The sequence below is a fragment of the Rhinolophus sinicus genome, linkage group LG11 (assembly GCF_036562045.2).
Source record: "Rhinolophus sinicus isolate RSC01 linkage group LG11, ASM3656204v1, whole genome shotgun sequence".
Taxonomy (NCBI): domain Eukaryota; kingdom Metazoa; phylum Chordata; class Mammalia; order Chiroptera; family Rhinolophidae; genus Rhinolophus; species Rhinolophus sinicus.
In genome coordinates, this window is record NC_133760.1 from 67,429,643 (window position 1) to 67,446,838 (window position 17,196).

The following is a 17,196-nucleotide window of genomic DNA, read 5'->3' on the forward strand; positions in this document are numbered from 1 at the left end:
CTACTCTGTCTAGTCAAAGAAATTGCCTGAGGGCTAGGTCTGTTACTTTTCCTTGCCACCTTTGCTAGGTGCTCAATCACTAGTGGACAGTGATAACAAAGATGAAATCGGAACAGGTGTGCCTTCTAGTTGGTAGATGAACAGTTTGCGCACCCGTGCGCTCAGCCCCACCCCAAACGAGGGAAGCCAAGGCCCTTTTTTTAAGGAGCCTGCAGCCTTATCGCTTCCTTCCTCGGGTAGTGGCAGGTAAGAGCTGAGGAAAATCGATTTTCCTCCTGTCTAAGGCAGTCTGCTGAATAGGCAAAGGGGGTAGTAGGCAAAGGGAGTTGAGTAGTCCCCGCCTATTTTGCACTGGCGGCGGGCTGGTAGGAGGCTCCAAAGGACCCTGGTAATCTTCGTAAGAGGCATTGGGACAAACACAAGACTCAAGAACACCCCGGCCTCTGGAGACACTTTGCGCTCCTTTCCTCTTCTGGTTTTCCTCAGAAGGGGCAGGAGAACCTGGAAGATCCGGAAGGCGGGGGAGAGGCAGGGGTCCACTCGCTGATCCTGGCATGGGAGAGACCAACTGGGTCTGGGCAGCCGCGTGGAGGGGCACGGAGGCGCGCTGAGCCAGAGCGGAGCCCAGAGGACTCGGGATCCTCCCTCCTCCGAGCGGCCCCGCCCCAGGCACTCAGGCCCCGCCCCCTCCCTGGTCCCCACTGGGCTACGCTGACGCCCCACAGGGGGCCAGGGGAGCCTCCTGGTGGAGAGGCTCCGGCTGCCCAGAGCTGCGGCCTCCTTATGGAGGAGCCGCTCGCTCAGCCAGCCGGATCCGGGCCGCTCCCGCCGCCGCTGCAGGGAGGCGGAGCCGCCGCTGTTCCGGAGCCCGGAGCCCGGCAACACCCGGGACACGAGACAGCGGCGCAGCGGTACAGCGCCCGCCTGCTGCAGGCCGGCTACGAGCCGGAGAGGTGACGCCCAGGGCAAAGCGCGCGGGGCGCATCCGGGGCGGGCGCGGCGGGACAGGGCAGGGGCAGGCCCCACCACACTTGCTCTCTTACCACCTCAACCTCTAACTTCCTGAAATGGGGCTCAGACGGACGCTGCGCACCCAAGCTTTGGTTGGGGCTTGGAGGCGGGCACTGTGCAAAGGGTTCGGTGCTGCGTAGCACCGGGGAGCAGGTCGGAGAAACGTTCCCTAAAATCTTAGCCCTGGATCAGACCTCGACTACACACCGGAGGACGCCTGGCCCAAGTGGCTCCAACTACAGGGTTTCAAACAGTGCTTGTTGGACTCCCTGTCTAACTTTGCTTACTCCTCCTTAGCTGTTTCTCCTATCTTCAGTCTTACTGGCAGGAGTAGGTGTCCAGATAGATTGCCTCCTCAGAGCCAGGTGAGGACATGGTCCCTCAGTATTCACTAAGGCCTGCTGATGCTGCCAGTGTAACTCACCTCGGGGTCTCTCCTAAGATTCAGGAACCCCCCCCCACCCTTAGTCTGCTGGGGTCTGTAAGGGTCCCTGGAGGAAGAGGGGGGGTGGTGTTGAACTCGACCCCTGGGACCGGCTGAAAAGAAGACAGTGGCTAATCTCTGGATTGTATCTCAGCTTGAAATGCAATCCCACTGTCCTTCCAGTCTAGAGGATTTGGACTTGTTTCTCATCTCCATCTGTTGGTGCCCAGCAGCTTGGGGAGGTGACCTGGAAGCTGGGTTGGGGGAGGGGTCTGCGGGAATTAGCCCTGCAGCTCTGCCCAGGGGATGGCCGCTTATGTAAGAACTTTTAACGGCTTAAGGGGCTGCTAGGTGAAGCCTGGCCCCTCCTGTCCCCGCAAGTTACCTCTCTAGAATTGACTCAGGTTCAGGCTACTCTATCCTTTCTCCCATCCTAGACATCCAGCTACTAGGTCTCAGGGTCCAGGACGATAGGGAAAGGCCACAGGAGGTGAGGGTGTGGGCTAGAGCCCTGACTTGATGGAGCAGGGCCTTTGCTTCGGCAAGTCATGTCCCCTGTCCAAGCTCAACAATGCTAATGTTATCCCCACACACACACACACAGACTCCCCCAATCCTCCCCTCAAAAGTGTTTTGAAATTTTACGCATTCAAACAGCCCTAGACCAGATACAGACCTCCTGGCTTGCTGCATGGACCTTGGTGCCCAGCTAGGACACCCACTACCCAGAGGAATGGGCTGGAAGGGGCTTTGGCCTACCCTTCTGCCCTGCTGTCCTCACAGATGCTAGGTGGGGAGTCTCAGAGGACCAATGGCCCTTCCCTGGGCTGAGGAGCTCTGCTCGTTGCCTCGGTGTCTCCTCCCCATGGAGGAAGCAGCTAGGGAAGATCAGGAAGAGGGAGGAGGAAAGCAGGAGTAGTGTGTGTGGAGGTGGGGTGGGGTAGGGAGTGGATTAACAGTCTCTGGAAAAAGACAGCCTAACCCAGGGCTGAGCCCAGCAGCTTAGAGTAATGAGAAGCCCTGACACAGGTCACACCGGGAGGGGGTGTAGGGCAGCAAGAGAAGGAGAGTAGGGCTGTGAGGTCTGTTGTCCCCACAACTCAGCCTAGCGGCCTCCCCTGCGTCTGAGCCCCAGGCTGGGGCAGATGTCATTAGAGATGGCAGAACCCAGCTGCTGTTGTGGGCCCAAGCCCTGGTGGAACCCTGAGTAGTACTCTAGCCATTCTGACCCCATGCTGTAGAGGACAGTGACTCAGAGCAGGTCCCTTAGAGACAGAGAGAGACCACAGGGACAGCCTGTGCTTTGCGTGCAATGCAATTACAAACCTGTTCTTCTACGGCTAGAGAGGTGTCCCAGGGATACTCTGAGTGGCCAGGGTGCTTTCTCTGGCTGGTCTCACTGCTATGCCTCCAGGTGGCCAATAAGAGGTCCTACTGTTGGTGCTCTCAGGATACCCCTCCCCCCCATATGGCATTTGCCCTCTGGATGGGTCTATAAGAGCGGAGGAATCAGAAGTGTCCCCCAGGTGTCCCTGGCAAGCTGGCCTCAGCCCCCACTCAGCAGAGAAGCCCAGCAGGCCCACTCCCTCCTTGCCATGCCAGAGTGCCTTCAGAGGTCCTCAGCAGGAGCCCTGATGGGGAGAGAAGCTTGGGAGGCTGATGTTCCCGTTCCCCCACAGTAAGAGGAAAGAGGACACTGCAGACATCTGTGAGTCTCCAACAGCTCTCCCAGCTTCACGGGCCTCATCGCCCTAGCTCAGTGGGAAGCCTCCCCTACCCTCTGTGCACAGATGGAACAGTCTGTACTTTCCTGTCAGGGTCCCGGGGGTGTCATTGGGGAGGCTGGGCATCCTAGGGAGATTCCCTTGGGCCTGGCTGCCACCACACTGCTGAGAGGTAAACAAACCGAGCCTCTCAGGGCTGGGGAGGGAGGAAGGGAGCGCCACAGAGCCACCTTGCAGCAAGAGGACTGTGTCCCTGCCCTGCCTCTCGCCTCACCAAGAAGTGAGCTGTGGGGAGGAGGAAGGAAGGAACCCTGATGTGTTCTAGCTTTGGTCAGAGAGTAGCATTATCATTTCTGGTCACACAAGAGGGGTGCTCCTGCCACCCCACCTCCCCCCATGTGAATCAGTTTGCTACCTAATCTTACTGTCCCCATGTAGGAATCTGGGTCTTGCTGGGCCCATAGGACCATCAGACTTCTGCTTTGGGTAATTCTCAAAACTTCTCGCGCCTCTGCCCTAATTTGTATGCATACTTACCTGCCTAAACCAGGCCTGTGATCCTCCCTCATCTTCCCACCACACTACCTTCCCAAATGAAAATCAACTTTCCTGTCTGGGGTTAAAAGCCCTGGTATACACACCTCTTTCTGAGCTGGGGACAGGGACATCAAACTGAAGCCCTGGACAGGAGTCAGAGACAGTCCCCTCACCCCCTTGCTTTCTGAGCTGTACGTTTTGCATCTGTAAAGTGGGGATACCTAATTAATAGATTGTAGAGTAAATGTGATCACTTATGAAAAAATGCCTTGTAAACTGCAGAGGGCTTCAAGGCCACCCAAAGGTCAGGGAATGTGGTTAAGAATGCCCTCCTCCTAGGAATGATGTCGGAGTTAGAAAAGCCGGCTACAGTGCAGGGAGGGTGCAACTTCAACCTCCTGTGTGTTGGGGAGCTGTGAGCCCAGACAGTTCCTTAGGGTTCTGGGCCTGATCAGAGTCTGGGCCTGAGTTTGGGGGAAAGACAAATCATGTTAGAGGTACCCCCCGGGGCGGGGAGTAGGGCCAGGGGAGACTCAGGCCGGTGGGGGCCGGGTGGTCTGGGATGGTCCAAGCAGAGACTGAGACCCGGGGCGCAGGGCTGTGGGGAGGCCTAGAAGGCGGGACGAAGAGCAGCAGAGGGGGCGTGTCCCGGCCTGATTCAGCCCCTCCCCCACTAGCCCCGCATCCCCTCCCCCGCCCGGGCCAGCGGGGCCACTGTGCCACTGCAGACCGCCCTGGGCGTGCGTGCGGCAGAGGTGGCTGGGCCGGACTCCGCCGGGCCCTTTGTGAGGCGCGGGGCGGAGGCGGCGGACTCCCGGGGGAGGGGCGGGAGAAGAGGGCGGTGCCCTTGGGCCCGCCCCGCTGCTGCCGCAGCCCCCGCCCCCGGCCCGCCTGGCCCGCGACAGCAGCGTGGCCGCGGCGTCAGCAGCAGCAATAAGGCAGCAGCAGCAGCAGCAGCAGCAGCAGCAGCAGCGGGGCGGCCCGCGCGGGTGTTTATGTCGGGTCGCGGTGTCCCCCAGCAGCATGGCGGACTACCTGATCAGCGGCGGCACCGGCTACGTGCCCGACGATGGGCTCACCGCGCCGCAGCTTTTCGCCAACGCCGACGGCCTCACCTACAAGTAAGCGCGGGGGGCCTCGGCCCCACCTGGGTGCGCTCACCCACGCGCCGCGATCCCCCGACTCCGGCCCTGCACGTGCAGCGCTCCCGGGTCGGTGACACCCTGCGTTCCCAGGCCGGATTCGAGCGACCTGGGCGGGGAGGCGGGGGGTGGGGAGGGCTGGGTAAGGGAAGGAAGGCGGCCCGTGCCGAGAGCAGACGGACGTGGCACAGCGACATCGCGGCCCTCGGTGCCATGCCCCATTTCTGGCTAGATCCGGGTACGGCCTCCCACCTTCCCCCTCTCCTGGGCATCTTGGCCTCATGAAGGGGTCTTGGGGGTGTGTGGGAACACGAGATGTGGGAGTTATGGAGACTTTTCCTAGACCTTGGTCCACGGTACCCTCTCCCAGTGTCACTGGGAGGACAGAGGGGCCCTGGAGCCCCACTGAGACAGCTGCTTGGGTGTTGCCCCCAGGAGAGGCCCAGCTGGGCAGTGGGGACAGCTCCTTTTTCCAAGGTCCAGTCCTCTTTCTGTTTGTGCCCCTGCCTGCCCACAGGTTAGCCCTAGTAACCCCCCTGGGCATGAGTATTCTGTGACTGCCACCCCCAAGCCCACCCTGCATGGGATTTTGGAGATCAAGACCTATCTATTTGCCTCTGGCTTAATTTGCTTTTCCACGGGCCGTGGGCCAGTTGTCCTGCAGGCTGCAGGCCTGGCACTAGCTCTCCTTCGGGCTGCAGGACTATGCCCATGCCAGGAAGGAGCATCAGAACCTGGGACTGGGGTGGAGTGGGATGCTGGTGAGCCAGGAGTACCGGTGCCCTGTCTCCTGCCAGTCCCTGCCCGCCTTTGCCTGTAAGCACTCCTCCTGGGCAGGCAGTTTCCCTAGACACCAGGATATAGTAACTCCTGAGGAGTGTCTCCTGCCTGCCCATAGCTCAGGTGTGGGCCAGGTGAGCGGTGTGTGTAATACCTAGTAAATGCCAAGGGGCCCAGATGCCAGTATTTCTTCTCTGGCTTCTAAGCCAGCCGCAGAGTTGTCTACCCTGTACACAAAAAAGGCTGCCACGGGGCAGGGGCAGTTAGGTTATTTCTTTGGCATTCTTTGATGAGGGGAGGGAAGAGAGTATCTCTTTGATGTCTTTTTCACTGGAGTCTGCCAGGGAAACTCCCTAGAGAAATTTCTAGGACTTGCTCTTGGCCTTGAGGCAGGTTAAAGACCCCACCCCTCCCATCCACCCTGTAGCTTTTCCTTCCTGTGCTGGGTGCCTGCAGTTTTGCTTTGCCTGGTTGGGAGTCTTCCTGAAGTGTGGGGCATTTACTTTTGGGGGTGCCTGTCAAGGCCTGGTGATTTCAGGCCGATTAAGCCTGTCAGGGGCTGGGGGTGGGGGTCGGTGGGGGGTGCGTGCTGGGCTTTGGCACTGCCTTGCCATACCTGTGCAGGCCTGCATTCCCCTTCTGGGGTTTGCCCACCTTGGTGTTGGCAGCTGCCATGCTTTGGCTGGGGCCCCAGGGTCCTGGCCTAACCGTAAGGTCCTTTCCTCCCCTTTCCCATCCCAGGCCATGTCTCCTGGTTACTCCAGTGCAACTGGGCAGACGCTTAGCAATGCCTGCTCTGTCAGAACGTGCCCAGCCCACACGCAGCCCCCTGGGGTCCCTCTGAGCTGCTCTGAACCCTGTGTGACTGAGCAGCCCTGACACTTGGCTGTGTGCAGCTTGCCCTGTGCTGTGGTCATATCACGCTGCACTGCTAACCTGTTCTCAGGTCTATCCCGTGTCCACTCATTGCCTCCCTCTGTCAAGATTCAGGTTGTCAAGGGCAGGCACTGCATCTGCCATGTGTGGCTTTATGGGACTTTCTATGTTCCTTGATGAACTCGGAGCCCTGAAGGCAATAGACATTTTGGGCTAACTGCCTTGGTGGCGCCCCAAGTCTATAGACCATCCATGGCCTTTGGTTCTAGCCCTGGACTGGGGTCAGCAAGATGCTAGTGGGGAGCTCAAGGGTGGTCCAGCCCTGAAGGGGCAGCAGGTATCAGAGGGCTCCAGTCTCTGCCCATCCCTACCCCAGGCTGCCTCCACTGGCAGCACAGGCCCTGCCCCTTTCAGGTACCCCTCCCCACCTAGAAACACTCCCTCTTCTCTCTTCACAGCGACTTCCTGATTCTCCCAGGATTCATAGACTTCATAGCTGATGAGGTGGTGAGTACCTCTTCTGCTAACCAGGGGGAGAGGGGCTGTGTTTGTGGTACAAGAGGCTGACTTCCTGTTCAAGAGCGGGTTGTAGGACTTTTCTTGGGAATGTGGTGGATGTAGCCTTTATTGCTGTCATAGAAGCTGGCACAGTGCAACGGGTTATGCCTAATGGGGCAGAGGCACCTGTGGGGATTCAGGGGTATCCTGAGTGATGGGCTGGGCCCAGGGCCAGAGGCCTCTCTGGCACTGATGGAGCCTGCAATAGAGTTCAAAAGGCCCTGAGAGGGAACGTGTGTATGTGCCTGCCTTCATTACAGGAGACCAGAAGGATTAGGTTTTATCTGAAATGCTGAGCAAGGACATGATAGAAGCCAGTCAAATTATGGAGACTGAATGAAGTGGACGGATTTGTTCACGGATCCCAATATACAAGAACTGATTTGGAGAAGTTAGACTTTTGGACAAATCCAGGGAAACACAGTGCCTTGCTTCCCGGAGGGGTTCAGCAATGAGCCAAGTGAACGAATAATGTCCTTTACTAATGAACATATGACGAACTTCGCAGAAGCCAGGGGGTAGGGCTGATGGGTGTAAGTCATTTCATGGAAAAGTTAGATTATGCTATGATGAATTCATACACATTACAAAAATAGTTTCTCTTCTGGTGCTGTTATCATTGATATTTATTCAGGTCTGATTGTCATGAAAGGCCAGGGGCCTGAGTGTACACATTAGGGAAGCTTATGTCCAGCTTCCCTAATGTATGCCCAATGCTGACCCAGACAGATTTTTTAGGGGGAAATTTGGGTTATTCAGGATATTTCCCTTATGGCAGCAACCAGGAAGCCTTCTTGGTTCAGCTGTTCAGTTTAACAAAGTTTACCAAGCACCCTGGTTTTGTGCCAGTCCCTGGGCAGTATGCTAAGAAGAGAGGGTTAGAAAAGACCCCTCCTGGCCATCAAGGGTCTTCCTGTCGTGTGGCCTCTGTCAGGAAGGCTGTGTTTCTTCTCCTGTGGTATGACGGGAGAGAAGGGGGAGTTTTCTAGACTGTGGGGTAGGGTTCTGAACCAGGGTCTGGCAATGGACTTCAGAGGCCTGTGACTCTCCAAAAATTATATAACAAAGTCTGTTTTGGGGGCTAGGATCCACAGGTGTTGGCCTAAATTTTGGAGGGGTCTATGATCTGGCCCTATCTACCTTTCATAGGCAGATGCCTCCCAAATGTATACTTGCAGTCCTGGCCTCTTCCTGGAGCTGCAGACTCTTAGTCACCTACTTTCTTGGCTGTCTAATGACTCTTTCCCATGCCTCTGCCCTTCCAGTTACCAGCGTCTCCCACCTGGACCTGTCAGCAGCCTCGTTGGCGGTACCCCTGCCTCAGGCCTTTTCACCTAGAATCCATTCTCCACTTCAGATGGAGCCTGAGTAACATCTTTAAAACATAAACCGGATCATGTCTCTCCTCTGCCTGAGACCCTCCAGTGTCTTCTCATCTCAGAGTCCACTCTAAGCTCCTCCCCCTGGTTTTCAAGGCTACACTTCCTTGCCCCCCCCCCCCCCCGTTCTGCCGGCCTCTCCCACCTCAACCCCTGCCTCTCTCGCTTCCCTCTACTCCACTAGCCTTTTTCTTTCTTAAATGCATCTCAAGGAGACATGGAATCAGAGGCAGGTTTTACACACAGCTCCGTCTGCCTAGAGCACGATGGTCCCTCAGACTTTGGCTTGATTGGTCTACTTGTCACCTCCCAAGAAAGAGGCTTCCCTGACCAGTACATCCTTCTTCCAGGGGTCACTTGGTCTTACTGCTTTTCTTTGGAGCCTTCATCCTGACAAATAATCTCGTACATGTGTTCCGCGTTTGCCCTCTTTCTTTCCAAGTAGAATCGAAGCTCCAGGAGAGATAGAAGGGGCCTCATCTGTTGTTCACGGCTATATCTCCTGATGCTGGGTACAGGTAGGAGCTCAGTAAACGTTTGCGTGAATAATAAAACTCTTCACATCGACTGTGCCTCCCTCCTTAGGACCTGACTTCAGCTCTGACTCGGCAGATTACACTGAAGACCCCACTGATCTCCTCCCCCATGGACACTGTGACAGAGGCTGACATGGCCATCGCTATGGCTGTGAGTCGGGCACCTGGGAAGGGGCCTGCGTGGCATCGGGAGGAATGGGTCTCAGAGGAGGGGTGTGCAGAGCGAGGAGGGGTGGCCTCCTGGCTCTGACCACGCTTCCCTTCCACCCCAGCTGATGGGCGGTATTGGTTTCATTCACCACAACTGCACCCCAGAGTTCCAGGCCAACGAGGTGCGGAAGGTCAAGGCAAGTACCAGGCCTGTCCCCAGAAAGAAGATGCCACCTGGCAGCCCCCACTTCACAGACCCTTCTAGCATCCTTTGCCAGCCCTGCAGGCTGGCTCATTCCCTGGCTGATTGCTATGGGGTCTGGTTGATTGCCCTTCCCCACAATGGGGGCACAGCGCCCAGCCCTCATTCCCACTGGCTCCTCACCCCATGAGGGCGCTGGCTCCTCTGTGGCATGGCCAGGACATCCTCAGCTCGCTGGGGCCGGGCTGTACCCCATGTCTGGCTTTCTTTCAGCCGTTTCCTTCCTGTCTGCCCACAGAAATTTGAACAGGGCTTCATCACAGACCCCGTGGTGCTGAGCCCCTCACACACTGTGGGTGATGTGCTGGAGGCCAAGATTCGGCACGGCTTCTCTGGCATCCCCATCACTGAGACAGGCGCCATGGGCAGCAAGCTGGTGGGCATTGTCACCTCCCGAGACATCGACTTCCTGGCCGAGAAGGACCACACCACCCTCCTCCGTGAGGTACCTGCAAGCACAGGGAAAGTGTGGCTGGGAGAGAGTACCCCACACCCTAGGACCTCAGGCTGGTGCCTGTGACCAGGGACCAGTGGGAGGTCTGGCTCCCTTCTCTCTCACCTGCCAACCTGCAGGCAAATGTTCCTGGCCCCACAGGTGATGACACCACGGAATGAGCTGGTGGTGGCTCCAGCAGGTGTGACGTTGAAAGAGGCAAATGAGATCCTGCAGCGCAGCAAGAAAGGTACCGAAGAGTAGGCAGAAAACTCAAGACCGCCCCAGCCTGGCTCCCTGTACCCCAGCTCCCCTGTTCCTTCAAGTCTTGCAGGTTGTCCCAGCAACCAGCCTGGGCCTTGGGAAGGTTGGCATAACCCCAGGCTGGAGCATGATTCCTGAGGTTCTTTTCCTGGCTTAGGAAAACCTGTCCCTTATTCATCATCTTCACAGTATGTTTCCCTATAAAACTAGTCCTGTGAAATGTTCATCACAGAAAAAGGGCTCTATGGTCTTACAAGTCTGAAAAACGCTCTTTTTTTGTATCCCTCATCTTGCACAAAGAATTGTACTTTAGCTTATTAAAGACTCAGAAGTCTGCAGTTAAATTTATTTGACATTGGAGCTGTTGACATAATATTCATTAGGACCCCATGGGAGACACCGGAACTTGCTTCCCTGGTCCATACTGGATTGTTCTCTGGGGGTACTGGGCAGGGCACATGTTCCTCCCTGCAGGACAGCCTCATGTTTGTGCCCTGGCTAGGAGTTTTAGACCACTGTGGCCCGTGGCCCAGCAGGTGAAAGGCTGCCAGTACTCAGGAACTGCCCACCCCAGCCTGGCCAGGCCGCAGGGCAGGAAGAGCTCCAGGAACCCTCTTGGCTCCAAGGTTTCTTTGCTTCCTGTTCCCTGGGAAGAGATCCAGGTCCCCAGGAGCGCTTCCTGGGTGGGTGCTGCCACCTAGTGGCTAGTTTGGGTACTTTAGTGACCTCAGGTGTGGTCCATTTTCATCCTTACCTCCCCCACTTCCTACCCCCAGCCCCAGAGGCCGCTCCTTCATCTTACCTCTGCATTCCTCAACAGGGAAGCTGCCCATTGTCAATAGTCACGATGAGCTAGTGGCCATCATTGCCCGCACTGATCTGAAGAAGAACCGCGACTACCCTCTGGCCTCCAAGGATTCTCACAAGCAGCTGCTGTGTGGGGCAGCCGTGGGCACCCGCGAGGATGACAAATATCGCCTGGACCTGCTCACCCAGGCAGGCGCTGATGTCATAGTGCTGGTACGGCACTGCCCCGGGGGCGAGGTGGTTTAGTAGAGGCCTAGGAAGACCCAGGTTCGCCTCTAATTAAGCCTCGAGTCAGAATTAGAGGGGGTCAGTGGTACTCTGACAGCTCAGACCAACTGTGGACCCCTCTGAGGGCCTTCTGGGCATGCTCATAAGCTGACCCCACTGGTTATAGCTCACATTTATGGAGGACATTTCACTTGCCAGGCCCTACTCTAAGACCTTTATGGAGATGAACTCATTTAATCCTCCCAGCAGCCACCTGAGGTACAATTACCATGGCCCTGGTTGGATGCAGAAACCAAGGCTGAGGAGGTTAAGTACTTTCCTTTGGTTAGTGAGTTGGTGGGAACAGGCTAGGCCCCGGGCAACCTTGCTGTGAGGACCAGTCCATCAGTGCATATGAGAGGGCTTTGTCTGCTCTGAAAGCATACATTAATGGTGCGTAACCTTTTGGGGAAAGCCGGCCTCTGAGAACCAGCTGAGAGCTGTCAATGGTCTTCTCAGAAAAAAAAAAAAGCATTCTCATAACATTTTTCATATTATTTCAGGAGTTTGTCCACTTAAGAGCTCCCTCCCCCAGGGAGGACCTTCCGCAGTCATAACCTCAGCTTTCCCATCCCCCTCCTCACAGGACTCATCCCAAGGGAACTCCGTGTATCAGATCGCCATGGTGCACTATATCAAGCAGAAGTACCCCCACCTCCAGGTGATTGGGGGGAATGGTGAGTGTGGAGTCGCCCCCCATTCCCCCGCCCTTGCCCCCTCACTGTGTAACTTCCTGTCCTTCAGCATCCTGAGGTGATTGATGGCTTTGCACCTGCATGAGGGGCTGGGGCCTGCAGGTCACTGTAGGTGGGAGGGTGGCTAGACTGGAGTCCCAGGGCGCCCCGGGGTAGGGCAGCGTATCCCATCTTCACACTGTGCCTCTTTCCCGCCCCTCCCAGTAGTGACAGCAGCTCAGGCCAAGAATCTGATTGACGCTGGTGTGGACGGGCTGCGTGTGGGCATGGGCTGTGGCTCCATCTGCATCACCCAAGAAGGTGGGTATCAGTAAGAAAAGGGACGTCCACTTAGGACACCCCACTGGCCCTCCACAGGCCCCTTGGGCCTCACTCTTGTTCCACAGATGCATGCTGAGTGCCAGCCACTTCCTGAGATGGTGGGTTCAGGGCTGATCTGGCCCCGCTGATTTGGGGGGAGGTAGGTGTAAGATGAGGTTACCAAGAGTTCTGGGGGGGTGCAGCCTGCGTCTCAGATTCTGGGCAAGGAGGCCCCAGCTGGAGGCCCACGGCTGGTGGGACTGCTTCTCTGAGGTGCTTGTGGGAAGCCAGCTCGGGGTTTGGATTAGCTTCGTGACAAGGCAGATACTTAAGATGGAGACAGCACGTCCTTGAATATCTAAGGATATACACCTTATTACTATGTGCTGATAGTCAGGGAGGGATTCCACTGAGTCACAAAGCCCTTCTGCAGGATGGGTTCCCGAACACGAAGTTGGGGAGAGTGAGACCATGAAATGTGTCCCCATGACATGTGCTCCCTGGAGGCTGGTGTCTGATTGGTGGGTCCTGGCTTCGTCTGAAGGGGTGGATCTGGCTCCTGTACTGAGCGTCATTTCTTCAGAACTCTTGAGTGACCCATTTGGGTCTTCTCTGCCCCTAAACATCTCCCCTTTTGGTTTTTACAGCCTCTGCTTTTAAGTGTCTCCTCATCACCTTAGCTGACTACCGTGATGAAATGTGGGCCTTCTGTTAGTCACTTTACAAATATTAATTGGGCACCTGCTGTGTATCAAGGCACTATTCTAAACCTTGGGAGGCAATAGGGACCAAACAAACAAAAGATACTTCCAGAGAAGGCTTCTTTCCTACTTTCTCCAGCCTTGCATCCATCCCTAGATAAGTGCTGGTTCCTTAGAATTCCCACTTAAAACCTAATACTTACGGACCTTGGACAGTTAAACTTAAAGAAATGCAAACCAATATCCCAAAGGAGGCCACGAGTACCTAACCCTAGTAACAGGCCTTGCAAATGAAAGCCTGAAGGGGAACTTGTACATGGAGAGAGGTGAGTCTGGAGACCACCAGGCCTGCGAGCACCGGTCTGGGGGAAGGGGCAGTACTCTGCAGGCCAGTACTGACACCCTCCCCGCCATAGTGCTGTCATGGTGGGCTGGTCTGGGTCCCTGGAATGACATTCACCCTAGTGTTATTGCTTGCGCTTCAGAAACATCATGCAGCCCTGTCCCTTCTGAGTGGAGCTAGGGCCCAAGGAGAAAGGAGTTTGTCCCTGGCCCCTGTGTTGCTGTTGACACCTCCATCTTGTGTCCCCTCCCACAGTGATGGCCTGTGGTCGGCCCCAGGGCACTGCGGTGTACAAGGTGGCTGAGTACGCCCGGCGCTTTGGGGTGCCGGTCATAGCTGATGGTGGCATCCAGACCGTGGGGCATGTGGTCAAGGCCCTGGCCCTTGGAGCTTCCACAGGTGAGGGGGTTTGCGGGGGAGGGGGCAGGTCAGTGAGGGGCTGGGCGCTGGCTGGGGCAGTAGGAGAGCTATGAGCTAGAGGCACTGATTCCTACCCCCACCATTGCAGTGATGATGGGCTCCCTGCTGGCCGCCACCACGGAGGCCCCCGGCGAGTACTTCTTCTCGGATGGGGTGAGGCTTAAGAAGTACCGGGGCATGGGCTCCTTGGATGCCATGGAGAAGAGCAGCAGCAGCCAGAAACGATATTTCAGGTACTCTGCCCTGAGCCCCGCCCCAGGCATGTCAGCCCACTACCCTTCAAGGGTCCAGACGTACCTTTGACTTCCCAAGGTGGCACCAGTAGCAGAGAGGGGATAGCACTTGGCCACCTGACTCGGAATCCATGCTTTTTGTGCTGTAGACCAGGGAGTGGCTGCTTTGGGGGCCCTTCTGTGTGGTATCCCCGCTGCTGGTGCCCTCGAGACGTGAGGCGGGGGTCCCCTGAGCTGCCTGGCTCAGTCTCCCTATCCTCCGTGCAGTGAGGGTGATAAGGTGAAGATCGCACAGGGTGTCTCGGGCTCCATCCAGGACAAAGGCTCCATTCAGAAGTTCGTGCCCTACCTCATAGCAGGGATCCAGCATGGCTGCCAGGATATCGGTGCCCGGAGCCTGTCTGTCCTGCGGTGAGTGCTGTGATGAGGGAGCAGCTGGTGAGGCGCATCTGGAAGGCTCCTGGCTCCCCCATTCCCACCCTTCCCCTATGCTGCCCTTGGTGCCCTGACCTGCTCCGTCAACCTGCCTGCAGGTCCATGATGTACTCAGGAGAGCTCAAGTTTGAGAAGCGGACTATGTCGGCTCAGATTGAGGGTGGTGTCCATGGCCTGCACTCGTAAGTGTGGTGGCCTCCTTTCTTTCCCTCGCTGGCTGGTACTGGGTCGGGCAGGTGGGACTGTGGCAGGGGCAGAGCTGAGGTTTCAGGTACCCCGTGGGCCATCTGCACCAAGGATGGATACCGCTGCAGGGTGACCCTATCACCCTCTCCTGTAGGGCCCAGCTCAACCTTGAATGCTGTCCTTTAGCTCCTGTGCAGGCAGGCCCCCTCCCATCCCCTCGGGCATCTCCCCCGAGCAGGGCAAGGGAGCTGTGGCCGCTAGCCCCTCCTAGGCTTCCTGACCCTTGCTTGCGTAGAAGCTTGGTGGCTTGTGGCAGGGGCTAGCAGTGCTCAGCTCTTGCTGGTGGTGGCCCCAGGCAGGCAGGTGGAGGCTGGCGGCATGAGCCCTCTGGCGGGGAAAGGGCAGAGAGACAGACGCCAGGGCCAGCGCTGGGGGGACCACGGGTGGGGGCAGTGCTAGTTGGCAGCAGTCGTAGCAGGCATGCGGCCCTGCCCGGTAGAGGGCCTGTCGCCCCAGGCATAGGCGGGCATCTAACCTGTGTCTCTTTCTGCCCCATCCTCCCGTAGCTATACCTTTCTGCCGTGTAAGTAACCGCGCTGCCCGGGCCAAGTGTAGAGTAGAGCAGGGGCAGTCTGGGTGGGACCCGAGCTGGGGGTGGGAAGCACTGCCTTGGGGGTGGCGCTGGGGGCGTAATCATGGGACCTGGACCCTAGGACTAGCACTGTGGTGGGGGCAGCTATCAGTGGCTGCTCCTCCAGCAGAAACATCCCTTTTTGGGGTACAGAGAGATGTCCCTGACCACAGGCCTAAGGCTGCCCTGTCTTAGACTGGACCCAGTGACCACAAGGGGCCTAAGCCACCGTGTGTGCAGGGATGGGTGGAGACATGGGTGGCACAGGTCCAGCGTGGTCTGAGCTTGCTCTGGGAGGAGGGGCCATACCTTCCCGAGCTCTCTCTCCACCCTGGCACTGAGGACAGTCCACTCAGCAGTGGCTGTGGCCAAAATGAGCATGGCCGTCTCTGGACCTGGCCTGATTCTTCCAGGAGCCATGGCCTGAGGCGGACTGAGGCACAGAACCTACTCTTTTCCCTCTGCCTCCCCCCATGGCTGAGAGGCAGGGGCTTCTGCAGTTCACTGCCATTCTTGCATCTGGGGGCCGCTTGGCACCCCAGGGCCTGGGCAAGGGGATCTGGGAAGGGAGCAGGGTCCACATGCCCACTGTCGGCTGCCCTCTTGCCTTGTCCCCACAGTTACGAGAAGCGGCTGTACTGAGGACGGTGGTGGAGGCCCAGGCGGCGGAGGGGGTGCACCCCAGGGGTCCCCTTTGGGCACAGCCTCCCCTCCGTAACTGAGCGGTCCATAGATTTGCACTACGGGTTCCCCAGCTCCTTTCCAGGGAGAGAGCAGGGGAGGGCCTGAGAGTCTGTGGCCCCCTTGCTGGGCCCCCCCTCCCACAGAGTCAGGACTGCTCCTGGGGCCTGGCTGCCCTGGGAGCCCCCTAGGATCCCCCTTCTTCAGTCCCCCGAGCCCACCAGCCTGGGCTCCCAGGCCCTGTGCCTGCCTCAGGTCTTTCTTGCTGCAGCCGGCTCCCGTCCCTGGGGCACGTGGCTCCTCCTGGCTTCTCCTGTAGGGCACCTCCCTCCCCAACCCCCAAGGAAATGGTGCTCTCCTGGCCCTGCCTCTGGCCCCTTCCTGGACTGCTGCCCCCTCAGCCACGGGGCACTTCTGGGCTCCTGACCTAAGCCAGAGGGAGGTCTCTGCCCCCTTCCCCTGGCCCTAGGTTACCTGCTCCTCAGGCCACTCCCCTAGTCCCCTGCCCTGCAGGGGGAGGCAGCCCATCATTCCTGACTTACTACCATCCCCAGGTGTACCATGCCTGCCCTCTCCTCTCAGCTGCAGTTGAAGGCTTTAACTTTGCACACTTTGGGTCACAGTTACGTCATTGTATATTAAATAATCTGAATAAACCAGGAGGTCACAATGCCTCTGCCATCCTGTCTCTATCCCTTATCCACTGGGCAGCTCGCCCCAGTCCTGGTGGTGAACTGGAACCCAGAGCCCATCAGAGCCAGGCCACGGGGGGGGTGGGGGCACTGGGCCCAGCCTCCCCAGGAAGGTGATGAAAATGCTGCAGTACTCCAGGTAGTGCTGGTGCAGGTGGGCCACGTGGCAGGAGGTCTCCCAGGCCTGTGCCCACACCGGCGTGCCCACCTGCTAGTATCGCAGGTAGTATCGCAGAGGGCATCATCGGTGGCTGTAGAAGACTGGCACTGGGGGCCTCATCGGCAGCTGCCAGGAAGCGCCCATTGCAGGCTTGTAATGCTGAGCGGTGCTGCCCTGCACAGGTTGAGTTAGAGTCTGGCTGTGGCCCTGACCACACGGCCCAGGGCCTCGGTCTCATCAGCAGTCTCTCCCGTGGGTACCAGGGGATTAGCGCCCACTGTTCATAACCCGCTCAAGGCCCACCTCCCAGCCTCAAGCCCCTCCTGGTGGGACAGCACTGACACATGGGCTGCCACATTTCCCAAGTTCAGGGTCCTGGGACATCCACACCGCCTTCTGCCTCGGCTGCTGTAGTTGAGTAGTGGTCACACAGCTGTCCCATTGAGGTACAGACACCGCTCGGGACTGGAAGCAAAGAAGAGGGTCTGGAATGCTCTGGTGAAGGGAATGAGCAGAGGGTGCAGGAGGCCATTGTTTGTGGATAAGGAGGAGCTGGGAACATGCCCATG

General features: G+C 57.7%; 1 protein-coding gene across 4 annotated transcripts; it reads left to right on the forward strand.

Moving 5' to 3' along the window:
- Positions 1–701: 701 nt before the first annotated feature.
- Positions 702–16,447, forward strand: IMPDH1 (inosine monophosphate dehydrogenase 1). Of its 4 annotated transcripts, none has more exons than XM_074315634.1 (16): positions 704–953; positions 4,716–4,817; positions 6,953–7,001; positions 9,017–9,118; positions 9,240–9,314; positions 9,618–9,824; positions 9,975–10,062; positions 10,897–11,096; positions 11,737–11,827; positions 12,050–12,145; positions 13,445–13,588; positions 13,698–13,842; positions 14,110–14,253; positions 14,376–14,459; positions 15,030–15,046; positions 15,715–16,447. In XM_074315634.1, the coding sequence occupies exons 1-16, from the start codon at positions 784–786 to the stop codon at positions 15,810–15,812; spliced, it is 1,812 nt and encodes a 603-aa protein (XP_074171735.1). In that variant the 5' UTR covers positions 704–783; the 3' UTR covers positions 15,813–16,447. The 4 variants fall into 4 exon arrangements, with proteins under 4 accessions (XP_074171737.1, XP_074171735.1, XP_074171736.1 ...); XM_074315635.1 differs by having other exon boundaries at positions 4,719–4,817; XM_074315636.1 differs by lacking the exon at positions 15,030–15,046 and having other exon boundaries at positions 702–953.
- Positions 16,448–17,196: the final 749 nt, after the last annotated feature.